Below are 26,767 nucleotides of genomic sequence, written 5' to 3'. Positions count from 1 at the left end.
TCCTAAAGTGAATTTTCACATTTGTTTTCACTGACCACACTCACCTTAAATTGTGTCATTGTAGAGCCGGAAAGTAAATTAAAAAAAAATATATTATTTTGAAAAATTATTATTTCTGATATTGTTGTTGTTGTTATCAGTAGTAGTAGTAGAAGTAATAGCTGTAGTGTTTTCTTTTATTATTATTTATCTCCTAAATAAACACTTTGATGATTCTTTAGGTAAATAGGAACATTTTTTTTTCATTCTTTCTTTGTTTTCTATTTTTAAACAACAAACTAAAAACCCAAGATCCAAAAGAGAACATTTCAAGAGGAATTAAGTTGTTAGAGAACCATATACAGCATCCTAAAAATAAATTACCGTAAAGCTGAATTATCGAAACACCATGTTTGTTGTTTGCAAATGGAATATAGAACAAAGTAGAGATGAATATTATGTAAATTCAATTTGATGTAAAAAAAAAAAAAAAAAATCAGGATGGTGTGTATCAACACACATAAGATATATCTATCAACACACACATACACACACACACACACACACACACACACACACACACACACACACACACACACTCATATAAGTCTTCCTGCATTTTAGATTCTCTCTTATATCCCTCTCCCGTTCCCTTCTTTAACACTGCTCTTCACATCCAAGTCCAATTCTGTGATTAACAGTCAAGCACTCTGGCTCCCTGTTTCCCTGGACCCTGTTCCTGACCAGTCAGTCACCAATACCATTACATATTCTTAAAAATATTTAAAGAACCCGCTAATCCCACATTACCACTGGATGGCATAAGGGATACTATAATATTGACATATACTCTCAGCTGGACATGATTTGCTATAAATCTATGCAAATCAAACCTCTTCCTTTTATTACCAGTGTCTGTGTATTAATGTACCAACAGAAGTCCCTGATCTCAGGAGAACAGAGAGAAACAGATCAGACCAGTTTATTCAGGATAAATAATGTCCCCTCTACCACTGTTACTGCTGCTGGAAGCTGCATCTTGTGAGTTCAGATTTATTAAAATTAATAGTGTAAAAGTTGATGTTCTTACCTCGAATACTTACAAAGCCACAGTTCAAGATACACAAAACAATTGACACAGAGACGATTATCCTTTTTCCTTGCTGATTATCATATAGTTTTTTCCAGAATTAATTATCTTTTTATGCACTGCATAACCAACCAGTCCCGATTTTAGTCGCTGGGAATAATCACGCACAGAATATGATGATAACAACCAATGTTGGGACCACAGACATATAACGCTCAGCTTCCAGGATCAGACTACACGATATTTTTGTCTTTCACGATGGTCATAATGTCATATTAGGCAATAAGAGTGCAACACTACAAGTATGACCCTGACCAATCACCGTACGCTGCCTTTCACGACCGTGCGAGTTCAGAGGTCATGGGGGAGGAGGGTCAAGAAATTCTCGTAGTAGAACATGTCGAAGGAGATGTCAAAGTAGGAAGGAAAATGGAAACAATTCTGACAAGCTAGATGTTTGCTGGGGTTTCGTGGGGCATCCCAGACGCCACATCTCTATTCTTAGATTATGTCACACCACATGGGGTAAAGACTCCCATTCGTCGTCCCCGACATTCGTATTTAGGTCTGATGCTGGAAGTTTGTCCGCAACAAAAAAATCATGTCAGAATCGAGCTGAATGCATTAGTGGTATTTATACAGAACAAAAGTACAGGAGTAAATTAGTGAGAGGCAGGGAAAAGTACGAGGATTGGAACAGAAACAGGTGCAAATAATAATTAGATGACACAGAGATCAGCCCGGTGATCAGCAGGCTGGCGATGCTGAAAGCTGAATGGTGGATCCAGAGGGGGGAGGAGACAAGGTTGTTAGAGTGACTTCCAGGGTTTTCACACACAAGTACATATTTTAAAGAATCTCAAAACTCATTTTAAGTAGAACAATGCTTGGGTATTAAAAAAAAAAAAAGTCCTAGAAAAATATTATAAATGAATAAATAAATCATTCATCAAGGAGAAATGATTAAGTGTCTAAATATTTTAAACTGAAATATCTGATATTTATTATACAATTTGGTAACGAATGATAACTGAAACCAAAACATTTAAAACTAAAATAATCATGATATGAAGCAACATAAAAAATGCATTAAAATAAAACAAGAATAGAACTATCCTACTCTTCATCCATGAAGTAGAATAATTCTGTCGTGTAGAATAATTCTTTCAGTATTGGGGTGTCAGTAATAAAAGGTATGTACTGGCTACACTTTGGTTTGGTCAATTTATCTTAATTCTTTCATGTCAGTAAACTTTATTAGTAAATGTTAAAACCGTGTCTCTGCTCCTCACTTTATCAGCTTGATGGTTAGAGCTATAAGCCTATGGACTCTTGGTGAAAGAACTCAGGTGGTAGTTAAATTTTAATGGAGCCAGGGGCAGATCAGGCAATAACAATCGGTGTTGGGGAGTAACTGGTTACAACGGTATTACGTAATTAAATTACAAAATAAATGTAACTGTAATCCGTTACAGTTACTGAGAAAAAAAAAGTGTAATTAAATTACAGTTACTAATTAAAATGTTGGTGATTACAAAGGGGTGAAATTATATGTAGAATATAACATTGACTCTGTTGCTTTGCATCCTTTCGCCGTGCAGGAATGCCATCTTTTGGCATATTTTCAGAAAAAGTGGGTCGCGAATTTCCGAAATGTAGTATGGCAGGGAAGACTCATTAACATTCATCAAAGAAGCGCTACCTGTTTGGCCGCTACAGCATTTCGAAGGGTGGTAGGGGAAAACTCATTAATATTCATTAAAGAGGCGCTACCTGATTACGTTCTGGCTCTGACATGATGTATTACTGATAATGCATGGGAACCCCAAATGCTACGCAGATATCACTGCTAGTTTTTACATATGTCGATCATCCACTAACTTTGTAAGACTCATACTCTTACTCCAACTCGATGACAGCAGTTTAGGATTGCCATGGTTTTGAAAGGCTTTCTGCACATTGTATCGGCCAATCAGGTAACGCTTCTGTTATGAATATTAATGAGTCTTCCCACTGTCCCCCTACATTTTGAAAATTTGCACGTGGTCAGCCAAGCCTTTGGGACAAATTTGAGTGTAACACCTCAGTTTTCATATCCTTTTATAAAGGTTTGATAGTAGTCAGTGTTGACTACTGTTGTGAGGTTTACACAGGTTTAAACTTATGTTTTTAGTACTGTTCAGCTTTATTGCCTGGTTTAAAAGTAATTAAAACAGTTACATCACTTATTACATTTTTAACAGGTTAACTACTAATCTGTAACCTACTACATTTCAAAAGTAACCTTCCCAACACTGATAACAATGCATGTGGTGAGCTGAGCTACTGGATCACTGACTAAACAGTTTTTAATTTTTCCATCTCTGCCTATGACAAAGGATGTTAAACTTCAAATAATACACCAACTTTGAGACCATGTAGAGTCACCTCAGAAAATGCTTTTGACTTTATTGGGAAAATAATGTGTTTTAATTAAGGGGCCAATCAGTGCATTCAGTGAAACTGAACTGTTCGTGTTCTGTGTGTCATGACATATTAATATTAATGAGAGTCCACATTCAGTGACATTATCTTAAAGCAGGCCCAGTCCATAGACTCTTTATTCCCCTGAATTGAGTCCTGTCTGACAGCTGTTGAGAGGACTTGAGCCTTCTCCCACAGTGACAGTGGGACCCCAATGAACAGGGGCAGGGAGATTCAAAATAAAGTTCGCTGACACAACAGAGAGACATGTTAGTGAAAGAAATATAAAAGAGAACAATGTGGAGAAGTTCATTATGTTTAATGATTGATGAAATCTAGTCATGTTCTTGACAAAATATCAACAGGAGAACAGGAGAGATTCTCCTCTACATCTCTCTTTAAACTTCTAGAGGGCAGACTATGCAAACTCCTCCTCTTCTACAATCCTTTATAATCATTGTTTCTCCTCTGTATTCTTTCCAAGAAATTTCTCAGCCACAACTCCACGTGAAACAGCTTAGCAATTATGAAGATTATCTGGATTTTAATTTTCACATCAATTCCATATGGCTGAAATAACTGCAACCAGAAAAAAAGGTTTGTGTTGCAACTTAGATGCATTTAGTATGATTTTTTTGTTATTATGACTTACCTGTTGTTATGCTTTCTGCCTTAATAGATCTCTTGTAAAATCTCTGGGTTTGATATGACTGAACATTACATACACAGAGACCAGGGAGAGCACTGGAATGGATTGGAAGAGTTCATTCTGGTCACAGTTCTGATATCATTTATACAGAGCCTCTGAAAGGCCAGTTAAGTCTGACTGAGGATGTCTTCATAAGTACACAGTCCACAGAGGCCAAGAGTCTGAGAACAGAAGACACTGCTGTTTACGACTGTGCTCAGTGCTCATGTTTATTACTGAGTGTTTATGACTGCGCTCTAAGGTGACAGTGACTGAGGCTGGTGAATCAGCTGTGGCACCAGATTCCCACTTGTATAGTGAGAAAGAGTAAAAAACAACGCCATACTGAAACTCACTGGGCCTCATTCACCAATATCTTCCTAATTTTTTTTTCCTTAATTTGTTTTTGAGAAATGTCCTAAGAAAAAGTCTATGTCAGATTCATGACCTGTTCTTAAAACGCAGAATTGTTCGCATCTTTGTTCTTATAATGATGAATCCCATTGTCCTCGTAAAGCACTTGAGAGCGCGAGCCAGTTGTTCCTAATTAGCACAGGTAAACTCCCCGCGAATCCCCATAAAAGGACATGGGTCTGCAGGGCCACGTGCACACACAGAAATCTATGGAAGCCCATTTCGACCACATTAAAAAAAAAATATATATATATATATATACTTAATTGCAACTTTATTTCGTGGATTCAGACTTTATTGCTCACAATTCTTCCTTTATTTATCATAAATCTGAGCTCTTTTCTAACAACTAACAAGTAGCTTGAGCCATCACCTCTGCTCCTGTTACACTCCTGAAGAGTGGAGAAATACAGTGTTTAAAGAAAGATCACAAAACACCGTGCTGTTTCGTCAGGTTGCTAGTTGTAATGATATGGAAAAGCAGCTATATACAAAATAAAACACAAACACAGACACTCATTTTTTTAAATAAAACAAAAAAAAACAATACTCTTCTCTTTTCCTCTAACAGTCCATTGTTATGAGGCATGTAAGTTACCAAACGCAAAAAGGAAATATCACACAGGTGAATACATTCTATAAATTAAGAGGTACATCACTGCAAACAAAATCTGTCAAACGTGTTAAAAGTCATGTTGTTACTCATTATCAGACTTGTTAACTATACCGTTGTTGTACCTCAACTGGCAGACTGACTGTGACAGGCGAGAACATCGCAACAATTCAATACAGGCCACACTCGAAGCAGCACTAGGTAACTCAGTTATACTGATTTGTTAGCAGAACACATTAAACAGGTTTTGTTACATTCGACATTCAACCAGCGCATCTTATAACTACACAGTACATTCAGTCAAAATTAAAGAAATTAGACCACGAATAGTCAACTATTAAAGCTGTTACTTCACACAATGCCTAACTCAGATTAATAACGAACCATGTGTTCTCCCAATGTTCGTATACAATTAGTAATCATGACTAGCAATACTTTTCTACGGAAAACTACATAACCTTCAGAGAACACAATAATAACAACGAAGTTTCTCTTGTCGCAATTACAATCTAGTGACCAATTAATTAAGATTTAAACAAAATGCATACCTGAAGAGTGGAGAAATATAGTGTTTAAAGAAAGATCACAAAACACCGTGCTGCTTCGTCAGGTTGCTAGTTGTAATGATATGGAAAAGTAACTAGCTCCCTCCCCTTTTTGGCAGCAGCACATCCCCCCAATCACCAGGCAGCGCCCTCTACTGGTTACCCAAAAAAACATATCTGAAACAATTTGAAATCTCATGGAGGGTCTTACCCATAGGCTTATTGCGCCCCCCCCCCCCCCGCCCCCCCAGAGCTAACTGGGTATACCATGAGGCTCATAGTCACCATATACCACACTCCCACTTTGATAGCTCAATGCAATGTGCATTTAGCAGCAGACAGGAGCGAAGTTAGAACGGCTGCGTCTGCTCTGTCCAGGTATAAAAGTAAAACTGACTGATTCTCTAAATTTATCTTTGATTTGCAATGGTGACATTTGCTTGATCAGTTGTCTGTTGCCCATTTGAGCGTTACATCAAAGATATCATGCCACTGTGTGGCTCAGTTAACCTTGTCGGAGTGGGCACCCTGATCCTTGCTTGTGAGCTAGGTAGGCTTCTGCCTGGGAAGGTCTCCCAGGTCTCTTTATTATATCTTTTTATTTTTAGCTGTATATAGGTTTAGTTTTTATTTTTCTTCTTTAATTTTTATTATAGTTTTGTCTGCACTATTGATTTATGTTTGCACAGTTGTTTGTGTCGGAGTTGTTGCTGTTCATTTCAGTGCTACTGTACTTGTACAATCATTCATGTGACAAATAAATTCTTGACTCTCCCACACAGAAGTATGAGATGGGAGGGGACAGGGTTAGGCTGACCTCAGGTCTCCCCTCTGGAAGCCTGTGGCAAAGGGAGGGGGAATCTATCAAATAGCGCACCTTTAACTTTTTACAGTACTAATGCAATTAGTAAAATCAGTCACACTATGAAATGCTACCAAATAGAACACAATTTATTCATAATACTGTGAATATATAGTTTCCCAAAGTACATAACATGATAATGTTTAAAAAGAGATGCGTTGGAACGTGCAAGAACTATATACAGGACAAGGAAATTGAAAGTCCATTTATTTACCAACTAGGGGCCGATAAGTCCAAAATTGTCCAGTAAATATGTTCATGTATTATATTTGTACAGTAATTCATTATTAATTTCATGTGATGGTTGATCTGTCTTTTCAGAAGATGTTTGTAACAGATGAAGCATGAGCAAATTTGATGGTTACTGGTTTAAACATTTTTTCTTGGTAGTGTGCCCTTGGATTCTGAACTGAATTAGGGGAGGTGGCGGAGGGTTCAGTAGTGTCACACATTCACAAGAGCAGCTCTTTTCAATTCAGCTGTTTAAACCATGCACATTTTAGTTTTGATGTATGAATGTGAATATTTAGCGAAATGTAATGGTTCTGAGTCTGAACCAGTGGTCATTAAACTTGGTGGGTCTCAAACTGACATGTGCAGCCTCTGGGTCTGACTTTGGTTACTGGATGGTTTGGATCAGAGAGAAGGATCAAGAAATTGTCTATATGGGGAGAATTACTTCAGAAAACCCATCACTAAAAGCTAATGAGAGACACAGAACAGTAAGCATTTGTTCCATTTCCTGTAACAGTATTGATAAGATCAGACCTGGTCAGTCTCCTGCTCCAATGGAAAGAGCAGTAGTCTTTAGAGATTAAGAATATTTTAACATTAAACTGCTTAATCCCAAAATTTTCACAGCTAGGTGAGACCATGAATTTTACTCCTTAAACAGCCTTACTACAAAACATGCAGGCCTTTTCTAAGACTTTTGGGGAAAGCTGGTGAAAATGGGATTTTTTTTGTTGTTGTTTTTTTCAATGACAACTGTGTCTTGGCTGGTGCGATAAATTGGTTAAATACTGTTATTACCAAAAGTACTGTAGTGGAACAATATCATTCATGCAGAGTCTCTCAAACGCCATCTCTCTCTCTCTCTCTTGCTCTCTCTCTCTCTCTCTCTCTCTCTCTCTCTCTCTCTCTCTTTCTCTATATGATTCTCTATATGAATATGATTTACAGAAAGCCCTAACCCTTAAAGTTACTATTGTTATTATTCTTTCCTCTTGTTACGTTTAATGTTATTTCAATTTTGTATGTTTTGATTTGTCTTTTTCTGTCTCTTTGGTATGCACGCAATCCTGTTATATGTAAAACTTTCAAGGAAATTATGTTTGTGAAGTTTATGAACATCAAGTTTTTTTTTTTTTTTTTGTTTTTTTTTTTTTTGTTTGTTTTGTTTTTTAAATGCCCCTTCACAGTGTGGAGGGCAAAACTCTTGGTGAATGAAATAGATTCTCATCTCATATCACATATCTCATGTTAAGAAAAGCTGTTTTATCGTTTGGGCGGCACGGTGGGTAGCACTGCCACCTCACAGCAAGAAGGTCTCGGGTTCGATTCCTGGCTGAGCAGCCAGGGTCCTTTCTGTGTGAGCTTTTCATGTTCTCCCCATGTCTTTGTTGGTTTCCTGCCACAGTCCAAAGACATGCAGGTTAGGTGAACTGGAAACGCTAAATTGCCCAGGGTGTTAATGTGTTTGTCTGTGTGACTGCCCTGCGATGGACAAGCATATGTATTAAGGGATTTATTTATTTATTTGTTCGTTTATTTTTTGACTTGATGTAAAAATATACCAAAAGGGCAAAAATGGAACACTGCTGTTAAACACTCCTTTTTCTGTGGCTCTTACTAATGACTATGCTTTTCCGTATTTTCATATGCGTTGTATTCTACTTCTGCCCATATAAGAACTGACTTTTTGTTGTTGCTGTTGTTTTGAGCACAGGCAGACCCACTAAATAAACCAAAAATACTGACCACAATTGTTGTCACTGTCACGTTTAAACCTCCAGAGGGCAACTCACTCTACGCTTTATAATCACATACTGAATCTGTACATCTATGTGAACTTTTCTTCCCTTTATAATCACCCCTTTAAAATGGTGATTATTTTTCTTCTTTTGTCCTTCTTCATATTAAAATGAATTAAACAAGCATAGCTGAGTTTTGATGACGTAACCCTGAAAAATGAGAAATCTTCACAGATTCCAAACTTTGATCACAATATTTCTCACGGTATCTATTTAAGTCTCTAGAGGGTGGACTATGCAAAGTTATACTCCACTTCAGTCCTGTATAATCACACGTCTCTTTTCATCTCTAGCTTTATGAACAGTATTTTCAGAAGCGGCTCCTGTCAGCTCAGCTATGGAGTCAAGAGATATTTTGTTTTTGATTGTCATGTTGATGTTCGAACAATGTAAGACATTTCTAAATATTTAATGTCATTTTGATATATGGATTTGAATGTTTTTCAGTTTCACACGATGTTCTTAAATTTAAGTTTTTGTTTATTATATTCTCTTGGTATACAGATGTAATGGGTCAGACACTGACTGAGTCTGAAGCAGTGATGATTAATCCTGGTGGATCTCATAAACTGACCTGTACAGCCTCTGGGTTTAGCTTTGGGAGCTACAGCATGCACTGGATCAGACAGGCTCCTGGAAAAGGACTGGAATGGGTGTCAGCTATTAGCTATGACAGTAGTGGCAAATATTACTTCAGTGGTGTTCAGGGAAGGTTCACCATCTCCAGAGACAACAGTATGAATCAGCTATATCTACAGATGAACAGCCTGAAGACTGAAGACACAGCTGTGTATTACTGTGCCAGAGAGTCACAGTGAGAGACAGGGAGGCAGTGCTGTACAAAAAGCTGATGGAGTTACACATAGGAGTTTATTTGCAATAAATTAATATAAGAGACAAACTTAAAAGGGGAAAAAAACCTCTAAAAGAAAGGCACAGAAGTCCATGGCTGCAAATTAAAATCCCAGATCAACACAACACAACTTATAGCACAGTTCCCATCAGGTGTTTTATGGACTGCTTGATTTTCCAAATTGCTATTAGTTTAATATCATTTATAATTTGAAAGGTTTCTTGGTACCACCTTACAATAAGGCTACCCTTATAAAGGATTTATAAATGATTTATAGTTCGGTAATTAATTAGGTTGTAAACACTTTATAAATCATTAATAAACAATTATAAACAAGTCATAACACAGTTTTCATGCATCGGTGTGGGATCACTATCTGGCAAAGTTACTGCTGCATTTTTTATTTGTTCTGTTAAATCTCAGATCTTGCTGGTTGCTTAGCTTACTTTATGTTGTCCTTTTATCAGTCTGCATTAAACACATTAAACTGTCAGCTTCATCTCATTTTATGACCATTTATTTATGAGTTACAAGCAGAGCCGGCCCATCGCATAGGCGGCATAGGCGAATGCTAGGGGCACCGTCCATCCATCAGAGCGCCCCAAATGAGGCACGAAAAGAAAATTAAAAATTTGTAACTTTCACTATTTTTTTTATTAATATTTTTTCTCTAGGTCATGACAAGTTGACAGTTTAGATCACAGGGTGCCGCAAAGCCTCGCGCTCTAGAATCTTTTATGACAGCGTTTTAACTCTCATTATTGATACGGTCACTGGACCGCAGCCGTAACGAATAAATAGCCTAGCCTCTCTTGTCCGTATGATCGGTCTTGACCTGGCCATAATTTCAAACATATGTCTATAATACAACATGTTCCTATTTTAAATAACAAAACAAAGACAACTGACAACAAAGACACATTTTCGTTTCTTTTATACTGGTATGTACTGAATACTTTTCACCATTGTTTTGGCATCTGCCTTCGCGTACCCCCTTTTTGCGCCTCTGAATTCAAATATGTACAGTATATCATGTCAAATAGACCAAAGTCCTTTGGTGCCCAAGGAAGAAAAAAATGAAAAGAAGAGGAGGAAAAACTGGGAAAAAAGAGAGGTAATGGGATGAAAGAATAGTTTATCTATTGCATAGTACTGTATTCCCTTGGAGCAGAGTGTTACTAGCTTACTTTGGACTATAGCAACGTTTGCTAATTTAATAAATAGCTAGAGTTAACGTCCGTCACTCCTACCTTAAATTCATTAGGGAAGTTGGACAGATTTCAGGTGTTTGGGGAATAACCTTCAGCATAATTTTGAGAAATACAACTTTTCTTTTAAGTGTGCTGCACGAACCATTCACTGCCTGCCTCAAGAAACCAGACATACTTTTTTTATTGACAACTTAGTCTAGTTTGCCACTGTTAGCCCTGCTTGTAATAGTCAATTAAAATGCTTTTACTTTTCCATCCCGTTTTGTAATAAATAGTTTGAATTTTCACTACTGCTTAGTCTTATATGTACAGCAAACAGCATGCATCAGAGAAGTGCTCATTGAATACATGCTTTGTGCTTGAATGCTAGGTGTAATTATTCTTGCTGTTTGTATTTAGAATGTGATAGGCTGTAATGTTGTTTAGCAGTTTCTGTGTGAATGTATGAACACAATGATTGGTGGTGGAATTGGCTGTGATGCAAGGGGCACCAGCTAAAATCTTGCCTAGGGCACCAAATTGGTCAGGGCCGGCTCTGGTTACAAACATTTGTAACTGCCAAGAGGGAGCCTTGTTGTAAAGTTTAAAACACGTCACCATTTATTAATGACTTGCTGGGTTTTCTCTACAGTGATGACACTGCTTTTGCTCTTTTGGTAACACACCTTTTATTTTGCAACAGTGCAAACCAGGAAGTAACACACCTAACTTGGTGACAAGGTAAGGTAGGAGGGAAGTACATCAGTCACGTAGACAATTACATTTACGGTACACAGATAACATTAAACTATCACAAGAATTAACACAACACAAAGACTACATGAATACACATACTAGCCACAATGGAAAACATAAACTGAACAATAACAAATTGAGGCTAAAGAACAGTCCATTTTGTCAAGGCATGCTGGGAAACTCCGGCCATCTGAAAAGGCACAGAGAGAGGTACAATGGATGAGTGAACAATAGAAACAACTGAAACAGAATTGGCAAAGTGGCCACCAGGGGGAGGAAATGAGAACCTGGACTCTTCCAATATGACCAAAGTCATAAATAAAAACATAACATTTATGTAATTATGTTTTATGTATTTAATGTATTATTTAAATTAATTGAAACTAATCCAAGTCCTGAGTAGTCACTGGCCTTGTTAGTGTAAAATGAATTTCCCTACAAAGAACCATGTTCTCTCTATATTTATTATCACTGCTGGCAGCTGCTTCCTGTAAAAACAGACATGACAAACAGTCACTAACAAATGATCATGTTAAAAAACAAGAAAGCTACTGTTTTTTTATTATTATATCATGTTTCAGTTGTGTCTCTGTAGATCAGATATAGGAAACAGGTGGGCATGTCCACACACACACACACACACACACACACACACACAATATATATATATATATATATATATATATATATACACACACACACACACACACACACACACACACTGTGACGGCTGGTGGTGATATTGGATGGATGGGCTAACAAGTGGATACAAGTGGATTATACCCATCAGTAGTTTACACTGCAGCAACAGCAGCATCACATCCGAGACACCAAGTTACAGCAAGGACAATATTACCTTACTGGAGCAAGTGCTCTACAACAACACCATAGAGAGGTATCCACAAGAATGGCCTGATGCCAACAAACTCCCCCCCTCCTCTCTCTCTTTCTCACACACACACACACACACACACACACACACACACACACACACACACACACACAGGCTACATACCATTTAACTATTTTCCTCTGTACACATTAACACATGCCATTTTAACAAAAACAAACATTGTGTGAAAAGTGGTGTATTCGTAAATGTCCAAATACAGCTGTTAGACGGCGGTTTTCGGGCATCCGTGTGACCACAGTCGTTAGCTGATGGCTTGGCCTTTCAAATGCTAATAACAGTCAGCGGTCTAGGTGGGACTGGGTACAGAAGCCTGCCCCCTTCCTCACTGTAACTTTCTATCAGTTAGCCTACATGTAATATTTAGGCTATATTCTGACAACCACGCAAACTTGTTAGGTGTTGCATGGTGTATAATACAGCAGTGGTGGGCCCATGTAGCCTTTAATGTCATTGCTCTGTCGTGCAGCTAAATTACGATGGACTCTTCAAATGGAGCATACAAAAACACACTGAAAACATAATTTTAAAAAAAAAGTCTAAATGAGAGGTTCATTAATTACATATTTGATGGTTATGCAACTGTCCTTTACTTGGGGTCAAAGGTATAGGGTAACCAGATGCAAACAGACCAATGTGGAACAAGTAGTAAGTTTGTGTGGGACAATGTGGGACATGTTACCAATGCTGACAGATAATGCAAAACTTAGATATAATGTCAGTCTAACTGAATAAGAAACACTTGTATACACTTGTATTGATAGACATCCAACATGCATTGGCCATTACAGGCCCATCAAAGGCGACTGTACTTAAGCAAAGCAGCAGGCATCATACAGCTCAAGTCTTTCAAGTTAAACCCCTGACCAAATCCAACTACAAGAATAAATAAGGCTCAAAATAAAATATTACATAAAATAAAACTATTTCAATGCAAATCTTTATATCAAGCCAAAATCTCTATTGGATGAGTAGCATGGTCAGAAGGGATAAAAGAACCGTTTCCATTCTTTTTGACCATGATGTTGGCTGACAGCGTTTACCTTCATGTCTGTAAAGTTTTACTAAGTTTGGTTTTTGTGACGTAGCAAATAAATTCGTCCCCACTGAACCCCAGTGGCCACCATCTCCCATACCGACACCATAATCACAGACCCTGCATTTGTCTATAGGAGATTCAAACCAAGAAAATCCCAGCATAGAATAACAAGAGAAAACAAAGTGAGAGCTTGTAGCATGCCGAACAGGATAGACTTAGACTTAGACTTAGACTTAGACTGCTTTTATAGTCATTTCCACATATGCATGACTCATACATACAGGGGAACGAGATTGTGTCATACAAGGACCACAGTGGCACATAAAACAAATAACAAATAAATACCACATAAAACAATAAATAACGCGCAATACAGAAAGTACTGGGTAAGAAAGTAGTAAGTAAGTGAGTAAGTAAAAAGTAAAACTTCTGCAACATTTAAAAAAAAAAAAAAAAAAAACCCTACAAATTTCAAACCTAGACATACATGACATACACCTACAGACATAACACCTGGCACAGACAGTGAATTACTGGCAGTGGATGACTTGCAATGGAAAGGATGTTAATAAGGTTGATGTTTTATGTGCCCATCAATGTAAAATTTGAGATATGCATTATTAGAACTTCATTGCTATTATCAGTAAACAAGTAATGATCAATGGCATGATCTAATTAACAAAAAAAAAAAAAAAGAGTGATAAATTAGGAATACAGAGCCAGAAGATCATTTGTACTTGTTATATAGGTGACAATTACCTGATTTGTCTTTGCTAGTGTAATTTTATAATTTTCTTTATCTGATCTGATCGGTGTTCATCTGGTCTAATGTTTCAAACTGGCTGGCAATGTCCCGGAGTGCATAAAACAACCAGAAGCACTGCAGTGCCTGTCCTCAATTTGGTTTACTGAATCATTGCTTGAATAATCTCTTTGTCAGATTGACTATAGAGATAATCTGATGACCAGTTTCCTCTCTAGTCTTTTTTCTTTTTTTAAATAATAATAACAACAATAATAATAATACTAATACTAATACTACTACTAATAATAATAATAATAATAACTATAATAATAAACTGATTGTTCTATAACTGGGTTAAATATATAGTGACTTAATCCTATAAAGACTGGCATTTAGAAAGGATCAAGACAAAATGTTTGAGAACAAAATCTCATGGAGAATGTAGGTGACATATGTTTTAAAGGTGTAGATATGTATCAATAGTTTGTTGTTGTTGTTGTTGTTGTTATTGTTGTTTTTAGCTTTAAGGTAACTCTGCGGTCTACCAAGTAAATCTGGTAAGTCAAAATATGTCACTATAAAAAATAAAAGGATTTGTACAAAAATGTAACATCTCATTACATGTCCCCATAACTTTACCATTTACCACAGTACAAAATCAGCAAAATCTCTGAAATTTCTCCAGACTGCCCCACACCTTTACTCTGTGTTAATTCTACTATTTAATGGTTGCACTGCACATTTAAAAACCTGTATCTGAAGTTAAGACAGAACTGAGTGAATGAGGGAAAAGAAAGGATGCTGGTCTCCTTGTTGTCTCTATTTAATCCTGCAGTGGGCAGGCTATTCAAACTAACCTTCCCACATAACCCTTCATAAACACACACCCACCTCTACTGATCACATCAGTGCTTATTTTACTGCAGTGACTCCACACAAAATCAGCAATGAATCTACAGATCATTTGGTGGTTATTCTGCATGTTGGCCTCTTTACAAGGTAAATAAAGATTAATACAAATATTTAAGATTAAAGTGAACTTCAGCATAAGCATGACTTCAAATTTTACATGTTGTTATGTTTTTTCTTTTAATAGATATTCTCTGTGATGAGATCAGACTGGATCAGTCTCCTGCTCTGGTGAAAAGACCTGGAGAGTCTTTTAAAATCTCCTGTAAAATCTCTGGGTTTAAAATGACTGACTATTATATGCACTGGATCAGACAGAGACCAGGGAAAGCACTGGAGTGGATTGGGAGAATGAACAGTGGCTCAAATTCTGCTGATTATGCAGAGTCTCTGAAAGGCCAGTTCACTCTGACTGAGGATGTCTCCATAAGTACACAGTACATAGAGGCCAAGAGTCTGAGAACAGAAGACACAGCTGTTTATTACTGTGCTCGACAGTCACATTGACTGAGGCTGGTGAAACAGTTGTACAAAAACCACAGACTACTGCTCTGATGAACGAGTCATAGTACAGAAACATACACTTTGTCAGAATGAGAAACTTTTCCACCCATTTTTCCATCAGAAACATTATCAGATATGATTTTAGTAGATAGTATTGTTTACCAAAATTCAGTAAATTGAAACTTAATAAGATATATTACATGTGTAAGACATGGGTCCTTTTTAAGGCCCTCTCAAGTGCATGTGTGTGCGTGTGTGTGTGTAAGAATGCAGATTAAGGTAATCATGTCTGTACTTTTTCACCACCAGGGCCAACAATAGCCATGAGGGGATAGAGACTGAGGTGAACTGCAGTAAGAGAAAAGGTAAAGCAGTGCATAAATTCACAGTAAAAATAAGTAGTATAATAATAATGTTTGAATGTGTGTGTGTGTGTGTGTGTGTGTGTGACAATATTTATTTATTATTAAGGTAGATACAACCTCCCCAACTTCCTGGGGTTGTCATTTGGCAGAATGGTCTGCAAAATGTTCTGTGTCCTTGATCCAACCTACAGTTTTGAATGATTAGTGAAAGATGACCCTGGATCTTAAGATTTCAGGTTGTCCTTGAAAAACAAAACAATAGATACTATCCTTACAGAGGCTGAAAGTCTTTCTAATGTTGAGAACTCAAACAGCAACTCTGACACAGACACCAAACAGCAGAGACCAAGACCTGATGACAGCCTATCATACGTGAAAGGAAAAGAAAAGCCTGTAACCACTCATACCAGGCCAACAGTAGTGTGTTCACAGGTTTTGAGTGTTTTAGGGACAAGATGTGAAATGACTCAGATCCTTCTCAAAGGATAACTTAAGACCAGACTCAGTGACTAAACTTCAACACACATTGTGGAATATTGTGAAATAACTGTGAAATATTTGGTGTTCATACAGGAGGGCCAAAGATATCATTACTTTGAAAAGATATGGTTTCACAGTTCAACAGCTTTGTATGTTGACTCCCATGAGTCGCAGCCGGTGACCAAATTCTTTGGTGAAGCAGCAATCCCCGCCCACCCCCCCACCCTCCCAACTAACAAGCCTTTTCATCTTTGAAGAAGGGGCGAGGCAGTATAAGATATAGAAAGGCATTATATAACCTAAATGTCAATGTCAGATGACAAACCAATACAAATAAAAAAGAGGTGTTAAAACAACCACAGAATCAGAGAGCTAAACAGATTATTTGGTTGAGAAAGCAAGACTTGTTTAGTTGAAATCCCACTCACCGCATCAAGGCACAGGCCACAAGTGGGGTGTAGTAAGATAGGACAACCTTCTTAACTTGCGCTAGCTTGCAGACCATATTAAATTTCAAAAGAGGCAGATAAATAAACAATAATCCCAAACAAGATTTCCTCAGCTAGACCCTGCATTGCCAGATGTAAGATAATTATCGTGTTTGTAGAAAGTTGTTTGTCTCATTAAGGACGTGTTTTCTTAAAGTACACGTTTAGGTCTATTTGCTCTCTCGGTTATGACTCGCTAGTACAGGAAAACAACCTCATGTCTGTGGCAGGAATGATGACAACCACATTTTATGTTTCAAAGGAAGAAAAAACGTGACTGTTGTAAATGTAATGGGGAGAAGGTTTCCCCCTAATGGCAAGTTCTGTCTGTCATACGTTTACCCTAGGAACGGCCACTCAATTACCCAATTTTAATTCCACCTTATAAATAGCCACACCTCATCCAGTTGATGAAATGTTTTCTTGGGTTTCCGGTGCTGCGGATGGTGGTTGTTTTTATGAACAGTCGGGTTACCAGAAGTTTTAAGTAACGTCGTGGCTTTGGTAGAGCAAGTTTTACCATAGGTAAGTGCTGTGTAGCCATTGATTATCCGAATGAGGTTCGTTGCGTTAGCTAACAACCAATGTTTTGCAGGATCCCTGATTCTGCTCACCTCGTGGTTCGCTGGTAGTCCAGTTTGAGGAGGTATGTTTTAAGGTTAATTGAGTACCTCACATCTGCCAACTTGTTACTTACCATGGTTTCATTTTAGCCGACCTAGTTTTATAGAGCGGTTGTTCACGACGGCGTAGCATTACCCTGCGGCACCAAAGTAAACTGTATTGAACCATCTATCAGTGTATTTTATTGGAATGGACTAAGTTTTAATCAGAGTTTCGTTGTCTTTTAGGTTTACAGCCACTGCTGTTTTGCCTTATTGCTTTACTTACTGTTTTGCCTTATTGGTTTGTTTTGCCTTATTGGTTTGTTTTGCCTTATTATGTTGCTTTACTTATTGTTTGGCTTTACTTACCATTTTGCATTTTGTATTTGTGTTGCTGGCTTTACTGTTTGTTTTGTTTGCTTGCTTTATTGTTTTGCTTGTTTGGATTTATTTCTTGTTTATTTTACTATTTCATTGTTTTGCCTACTTTATTGTGTTTATTGGCATGAGTTACCGTTTACAGCGTTACCTGAGTGGTGTGTGTGTGTGTGTGTGTGTGTGTGTGTGTGTTTGATTTGGTATTATTTTTTAAACCAGCTGCTCTCTAGTATTTGGTTCTGGCGGTCGTGCTGAGGGGAACTTGCCACTGCATGCTTAATTGATGTGCTTTTCTTGCACCTGACCTCTGTTTGCACCTTCTTTGCAGTGTGGGTGTGTGTGTGTGTGCGCCGTGTGGGTGTGTGTGTGTGCATGTTCACGATCACGTGTGGTGGTGGTAAGTAGATCCTTTTCCATCCAGGTAATTTCACCATTAGTCCCCTCAGCAGCTGGCTTAGTCTGTTTTTAGTGCCCCTCTTTTATAACATTCTGGTAACCTTAGTGACAGTTGTAGACAAACACTTTGTTTAAAACTTTTTATTGGTTTATTAAACAGTAAATTAAATTCTTTAGTATTTGAATAAAGTTGTTTCTCCTTGCATGAACTCTCTTGCAGCTCTTTCTTCCATTACAGCAATTTGAAATAAACTTACTCTGATACTTGACAACCACATCTCTGCTCTTGCTTTACAATAAAGGACCTGTGCAATACTTACTGTTTACCAAAGGATTAGGTAAAACTATTTCTTTGGGCGAAATTTCCAAAGTGGCGTTGTCGGTACATACGTTGTCCCTTTTCATCTACCCTCCTCCTCCTTGCCCGGTCACATAAAGTTTTTTTGTTTATTTTTAAACTGATGAAAGACAACAAATGAAACGGTGTAAGAGAAGCCTCCTCTATGTATTTTGGAGTGATGATTTAGAGATTCATATCTCCCTCAAGAAATACATAACATGAATGCATGCGATAATGCTCATAAGTAATGTTATATTTTCACCGTACTGAATGAATATACCATCATCTAAAGGACTCCTTTATGAGAGGCACTGTATGTATCAGCATGGATGATTTGAGAAATAGGTGCAGTCTGTTTAAAAGACCATCACATAGTTGGTGTTCATAGCATCTATTTATTTATTTAGAAAACTTGCAGCTTCCAGCAGGTTTAAGAATCTTTTGTTTTTAATTAGTTGGGCTAAGTGAATGACGTGTCCTTATTTTATGAAGGATCTAAAACCTGAGTTTAGTTTGTGGCCTAAATGCCTACGCAAAAATCTGTAATATTAAAGGTCAAGTGGCCTAACTCCATAAATGATTAAATTTAAGGCCTAGTGTAAAAAAAACCCAAAAAACATCAAGAAAAGTTCTGTAGAGATTTTGATTTGCATTTTTGAACTGAGAAAATAAGAATGAGTTACTTTAATAAGGCAGCACATAGTTGGGATTCAGAATGCCCCCCAGAATTTATAATACTGAAAAACCAAATGGCCTTGCCCCGTAATAATGACAGTCAAGGCCTGCTGGGTCATCACTGTCCTCAAAACCAGCTGGCTGTATTCACACAGTTAAAGCATGGGGAAGTCCCTCAGTTCTGTTTTCAAGTCATTTACATAAACATTTCAGTTCCTGCTTATAGAACATATTTCCATAACATATTTGACTTGTCACACTATTGCAACATTACACATTTTCTCTGTAAGCTTCATTCTCTCTGATGTTGTATCATTTTTTTTTTTTTGTCCAAAATCCTGTAATTGATATTTAAATGTGGCAACGGTTTTGTTCCTAAGTACCTTGCTGGAAAATGGAACTCAGTGTCTTTACAGATAAAAGCGTATTTTCACTATATTACTTTTTTCTATCACTTCTCTAATGTGAAGTTGTTTTACAAATATTTGAGATCGCACTATGCTCTTTCTTCTTTCATATTTCTTTTTGTGTTTGCATGGGTCATGTGTTTTAAAAAATCCCTCAACATTAATATCACTCTCAATCATTGTTTTATTAATGTTTTTCTCTTCTTTGTATCTTTTAATTTTACTATTTCCATCAATGTGTACAATTATGTAAGAAAACTTTTTTTCTCCTTACAAGATCATATACTGCTCATACTTCATATATTGCACACCAGTTACTTATAATCCACCCATACTAGCTTATTATTGTAGTTTGTATCTTTTACTTTAAGAGCATTGTTAAGAAATATGAGACTCAGCTCAGAAGAACTGAAGCATGACCCTCAGGAAGCACCTGTACTCTCAGCAAATTTCAATATAGACCATAAATAACATCTACATGAACATTTTACCAATGCTTTGTCTAGTGAGAGTGTATAAAAATAATTTGAAAACACCATATAATTCATTGTGGAAGAAATTTTGAATTTTGTTTGAATCACATAGTTATTTACCACACATAGATGTCAGATACAAAATTTAACAAAAAAGACCAACATTAATGCCCTTATGTTACATGACAAATATTACTGGTTTAATTTCTTTCCTTTCATGTAGTATCTCAGCTGTCTGTTTACAGGTCTCTGAGGATAGTGACCTCTGTTCTTCCAATAGGACTCTGAGCCTTTTGGGCTACCAGAAATCTCAGTTAGTATTGTCAAAAGTCATCATGAACTGAACTATGGGATAAGACATCAGAAGAACTGTTCTGGGATAAGTGAATGAAAATGAAGGAAATTACTGACAGCCAGCTGAGTGTGAAGGTCACTTCTGTTGTGTTTGTCCTGTTCTGAAAATCTATGCCTAGGGGAGCCAAAAGTGAACAGAAAGTTTGAGAATTATAATCCACCACGCCACCTCGTACTATTTAAAGCTCTTGAAACTTTCAGCGTTTCAACACTTTCCTTGACTTTTTAGTTCAAAGGTGAACAGTATCAAAATCGGCATAAGATAGCATAGGTTAATGTCTCACCATGGCTGGCAACTCATCACTCAGAGTGGCCCCTGGTGCTGAAAGCTGTTTCATCTATTAAAATTTCTATTAAAATTACATTTTTTTCTTTATTATTAAAGAGAAGAAGGAAATACCCACTCTAAAATAGAGTTGGATGTTCATCTGATATATTATACATTGTGGGGAACAACACAATGCCACCAGTGAAATTAGAGTGAAATTTAATATTTAAAATCAAGTGTTAGCCAGTTGTCTGTCACTGTTGTCTCAGCAGATACAAACCGACTTCAGAGTATGAACAACTATGTAAAAAAGATCCTGGAAAATCTTAGCACTGACATGAGATCACACATTAGAGAGTGATACCATGAAATATCAACACTATTAGGAAAAGGCCGAACCTCAGAAGAGCATGACAGAGTAGACTCTTACAGAATTTGATAAATGAGCAAATCATTGTATTAGTTATTTCAAGGCTGGTTACAAATTAAACACCTTTATCATGATCTTTAATAATATATTACATTGGAGTCTTGATTCAAAACATATATACACTGCTGCTTCAAAGTTTATGAACCCCTTAGAATTTTCTATATGTTTGCATAAATATGACCTCAAACATCATTAGATTTTCCTAAAAGAAGTCCTAAAAGTAGATAAAGAGAACCCAGTTAAACAAATGAGACAAAAATATTATACTTGGTCATTTGATTTATTGAGGAAAATGATCCAATATTACTAAACATCTAAGATCATTTCATTACTTCTAGTTTATATGTTTCTTCACCAGTTGGCATTGTGCTGTTGTGTTTGTCAGCAATCAATGTAAACAGGTGGCCATTGTCAATGGGTTGATCTTCCTTTCCTGTGGTCTCCTATCAAACCCACAGAACAGTGATGAATTATGACTCAAACAGAGACTTATGTCATGTTCAGGGCTGGTACCAGTTTATTGTCTCTGATTTAACTGCTGACATTTCCTCTGATTTACCTATCACAGTCCATCTTCTGGTGGGACATTCTGTTCCACAGACATAGAGATAACACCCTATAAATAAACAGGATATGCTTGTCATAAATATTTATGATGTCACATGACACACTCAAACACAGTTAAACAACCAACTATCATCTTGCAATTATTCAGTTACTGAGGAAAAAGATCCAAAGAGCACAATTTAGTTACTTACCCAGTTAGTCTACCCCAACCCCACCCCTCGTATTTCGTGATTTTTGCAATAAGTGAATAATTGTGATTGGTTTTGTGAATTGAGGTTTTAGAAATTGCAGTGCGTCATGGACACAGAGTATCATGTATGACTGAATATATTTTATTCTTCAAGCACTTTTTACACCATTAAAACTGCAGTTCTGCAAATCTCTACTCTTGTCACCTTTATATTGTAAACTACTTCTGACAGCCCATAATACCTCACTTTTTCTGAAAAGCATTTGTTTCTCAAAACATAACTTGCCGGTATGTTTGATATGCTAGCTGCAGAAATAAGATTATAAAATAAAATAAAATTGAAAAAAGAATATTAAGAATATCCTAATTTTGACCTGTTTGATCACAACTTTTTCACACTTAGGTGAGATTATGAATTTTACTTCTTGAACAGCCTCATTATACCTGCATGCCTTTTCCAAGATTTTCTAGAAAATTTGGTGAAAATATGTGCTTTATTTTCTGTCACAACTGTGACCATTGGGATGGCAAAATTTTCTGATCACTGGAAGTACTGATGTGGATTGGAAGTTCTGTTATCATTTATGCAGGGCCTCTCAGAAGCCATCTCTCTCTCTCTCTCTCTCTCTCTCTCTCTCTCTCTCTCCCTGTAGTAGTTTGTAGTTTTAGTTACACATGGTGACTGGAACACAGTTTACAGTAAATGAGGAAACAAATGAATTATCTCACAGTGCTCTCACAGCTAAAACATGTGCATGTACAGTATGGTCAATGGACTGTTTGTTTCAGTAAAGACAGCATGTTTAATCAACTCATACTTGCCTTTTATGTGCATGTTTGAAGAGATCCAGAAGATTCAAAATTAATTTGGAGAAGTGGACACTGTCTTTGGTCCTGTATTTGCTGTGAACAGAACTCAGATTTGGCTCTAAATGACACACGACACAACGATTGTTTAGAACAAAAGAATATACCATGTTACCATGAATGTGTCTATAAGCACTCTAATCATTCAATCAAACTGTCTGCACATGTCTGCCCAAATATATTACAGAGTCAGTCATGTGAAGGCACAGAATTTTGTTCTGTTGTGCTTAATCCCAGTTCTTTGCAGAATGAAGACACACAAGCTGTGTGAGAGAGAGAGAGAGAGAGAGAGAGAGAGAGAGAGAGAGGGGGGAGAGAGTGAGTTTCTGGGCATTTCTGGAGTATTTACAGGCTGTGTTATACGCAGGTTAAACGGACATGGAGAAGAAACTGAACAATCCATTCAGAAATCTCAGCAATTTAAGATATAATAATCCTTGGAGATAAAAACAAAGAGGGGAAATCTCCACCAAGTTTGTGGATATAAAATTACTCACCAACAAGTGTAACTGTTGACCTACAGGAGGCGATATCCATCCATAAATTACACTACATGACATCTGAAAGGTACATTTTCTGAATATGTGGACAGAATTTAAAACACTAGAAAGTTCTCATACATATTAATCTGGCCTTGAAAGAAATGCATGTGAGGGTAAAAAAAAGAGAAAATACTGATATCATCTCACTCCTTTACATTGTAATTAAAGGTCTCAAATGAAAGGTTTAATTTAATTCAGATGATGCTGTCATTTCAATCTGTCTCTTTGTTCTTTCTTTTTTATAGGTGGATAAAATATGTCATATATTACAAGTTGAAAAACTGAAGAGATATTGGTGAAAACTATTTATATCATGTGACTCTTCTATGCAAATTCTCCCTCCTTCTGTCTCATGTGACCAACAACGTTCCAGTGTGGCCCACTGCAGGACTAGAGCCCGGGTTTACATGACAATAGGCGTGCTCAAAGCCCGGCTCCAGCGTCTGCGTAAAGTCAGAGTAACCCCAGAGAGGGCGTGTGACACTATTTTGCCATGTGTTGTTCTCCATAATATTGCCACAATTAGAGGAGAGCAGCACCCTGCCGCACAAATGAACGACCCTGCGGAAGACAGTCCCATCCACCCTGCAGATGTCCTGGATGGAGGAGCCGTCCGAGACATAATTTGCCAAAATCATCTAACAGATTAAGATACCACCACCAACCGCAGTCGGATAAAGAAAAATCAGTCACATTTCATTTGGTCTTCTTTATTTCCTGCAAATGCAACAATTACTGTATTTAGACTCTTCCAACAATTAACAATTCACCTGTGACCATGCGCCCACCTCTAGCTGGTGTTCCAATAGTTCAATTTCAAGATAGGCCCTTTTAATCTGCTGCTGCAAGTACACCATTTCCAAGTCAGTTTTAGCCATTTTCTTCAGGAGATGCATTTTTTACAACTCCTTAATTCATAACTGAGAAAACATAAGGATGACATTAAATTCTACAGATCTACATGCAGAATTAACCTGGCATTTACTGAACGTCTCACTGTGTCAGACTGTGCTGTGGAGATTGATGGACTCTCATCCTGGTAATGCCCAGTCATGCTCTGTTTAAAAGGATAAGAACGTGTCATCCCTTCAGTGTGCATTTTAAACTCAAAATTCCACACAAGAATGTAAAAACATTTAAATGGGGAGAGAAATATCAGTAGCTACCATACATAATATTAAGATGTAAACCACAGTAGGCCTTTCTGAATCCCTCTCTGTGGCAGAAGACAACATGTCTTCATCATCATCCTGTGATGAAGAAGAGCATTCTGTTTCACTATACTTTAAACTACTATATTTGGCAAAATCTCTGGAGCGTTGAGTACTTACAACTCAAATGTTAATCTGCTACGCAGGATATTAGGTGAGAGGACATTTGTGAGTCTTAAAACAGCATTCTGTTGGGAGTTCAAGCTACTCCAAGTTGAAATAGCCACTGAATGATATTTACTTTGTTTAATATGTAAAATTTGATAAAAAACCAAAATGAGGTACAGTCATGAGCCTATAAGGCTAAGAAAAATGTGCCTTACCTGTTTGAATCTTTTTATATTTAATTTTCAGCAGCTGCCAAGTGCGCTTTGTATTGCACCTAAAAGAAAATAGAATTTTATTCAATCGCATTCCACCACTTCCACCGGTAATATTAAAAGAAAGTGTGCTTAAATGAATAGACTACTGCATTCAAACTTACGCACTGACTCGGGCAGCAATTCTCTCCCACGCCAATTGTCTCGCCTTTGCTGATGTAGCTGCGTTGCTCCCCCTCTATTTTTATTTATTTTTTTATTTTTTTAAATTTGCTCATACTTGCCATAAGCAAGTATCAGAATTACTAACTGCAGCAGGGTGAAGAAAACCGACTTTTATTTTCGCCGGTTGCCATGGTGAATCGTAGTATCGGAGCTCCATTGATGATGACTTTTTACAATTGTCATGCACATGCTTAACTCAGAGTTAACACAGTTCAATCAACTCTGAGTATCTCAGATCAGCTTTTCTGGATCCGAAAACTCGGAGTTTCCCCAACTCAGGGTTCATCAACTCAGAGTTCAGGATTAGACTCAGAGTTTGTTAAACCTGCTTTCTGGAAAACCCCCCTGGTAACACTGAAGATATGGCTGGCTTTGTGAGTCCACGTGTGTCCTGACTATGGTTATTGTGAGTTAATGGTGTGCTTATATTTGCAGTAGTCTGCCATCGCTGTTTTGCCTGATTAAGTTTTGTTTCTGTTTCTTTACTTTTTTCCCTTGTATTTGTTTTCTTCGGTGTTTCTTGTTTCATTGTTTTCTTTTGTGGTTGTGTGACCACTTGGTTCCTCCGCATGTTTTATTCTGCATCCGATGGATGTGACTTTTTTTGTTTCCCTTTGAATCTTTTGGGTTCTATTGTATTTTTGTTTTTTGTCAATGTCCATGTTTGTTATCAGAGGTTCTGATTGGGCAATGCTCTAGCTGCTGTATTTTCTTCTAGCTCTCAGCTTCTGGGTACTGGCTCGTCACCTTGTTTAAATATCGAGGTGCATATATACTAATTATACCTCCCAATTCTCCCGTTTTTACCAGCAGGACTCAGTGTAACGGCGCCGGTGTTTTGGTTACTGGATGGTGGTTCCCTTCTCCCACATTGCATGAGGTGAATTGGGTGTAATATTAACGAGCATCCCCCACATTGTATGATGGCTTGCTGTGTGTGTTTGTGATGTGAAATTCTAGATATTGGGACACACTTGGAGTGAGTTTGATGAGCTGGCTTCCATCCCTCCCGGTAGCTGCACTCATCTGCCCGTATTTACAGTTTGGCGCATTAGCTTTGCTTCTTTTCATGACAGCCAGTACCCCTGTCTTGTAATTTCTTTTCTTTACCCTGTCCTTGGCTAAAGTGTTTTTACCTATATAGTCTATTTTTATAATAAAGCTGTGTTACTGAGGACATATTCCTTTTTAGGACTCATTTATTTATTTATTTTTAATAAAATTGACCAATCAACTGGAATACACATCTGTGTCCTATTCTTATACAGTTTCTGTGCTTTGGGGAGCCTATTAACCTGAGTTGATAGTTATGAATCTTAAAGCGCAAGTCCTTAGGTGGCGTTGTCTGGTCTCTTGCTAAATATATCCTTGTAATGTTCGGCCACACTCATGAGAGAATGGCTGACTCATAGCTGTTTCTCCTGCACTGAAAGGCTGAAGTAGGCAGAATTGATTGAAAGAATTTCATTCTGCCCACATTACCTCTTATCCACAGGGGGCACTTGTTATCAAATACTCACAGATGAGTCATTAATGTTTTCACTGGTAGATCCTGTAGTTTCATATCCTGTTTATGCCATCCTGTTTCACCAA

The 26,767-nt window shown here is 37.3% G+C and overlaps 1 gene segment (V, D, J or C); it reads left to right on the top strand.

Annotated features, from left to right (window-relative positions):
• Positions 1–977: 977 nt before the first annotated feature.
• Positions 978–9,493, top strand: LOC115818844 (immunoglobulin heavy variable 3-30-3-like; the record flags this gene model as incomplete). The annotated part of the segment is given in 2 exon segments: positions 978–1,020; positions 9,192–9,493. Coding segments are annotated over 2 exon segments (345 nt in total), but the record flags the coding sequence as incomplete, so codon positions are not given.
• Between the last annotated feature and the right edge of the window lie 17,274 nt (positions 9,494–26,767).

This window comes from Chanos chanos, chromosome 8, assembly GCF_902362185.1.
Source record: "Chanos chanos chromosome 8, fChaCha1.1, whole genome shotgun sequence".
Classification (NCBI taxonomy): Eukaryota; Metazoa; Chordata; class Actinopteri; order Gonorynchiformes; family Chanidae; genus Chanos; species Chanos chanos.
This window is presented reverse-complemented; position numbering and strand designations above follow the sequence as displayed.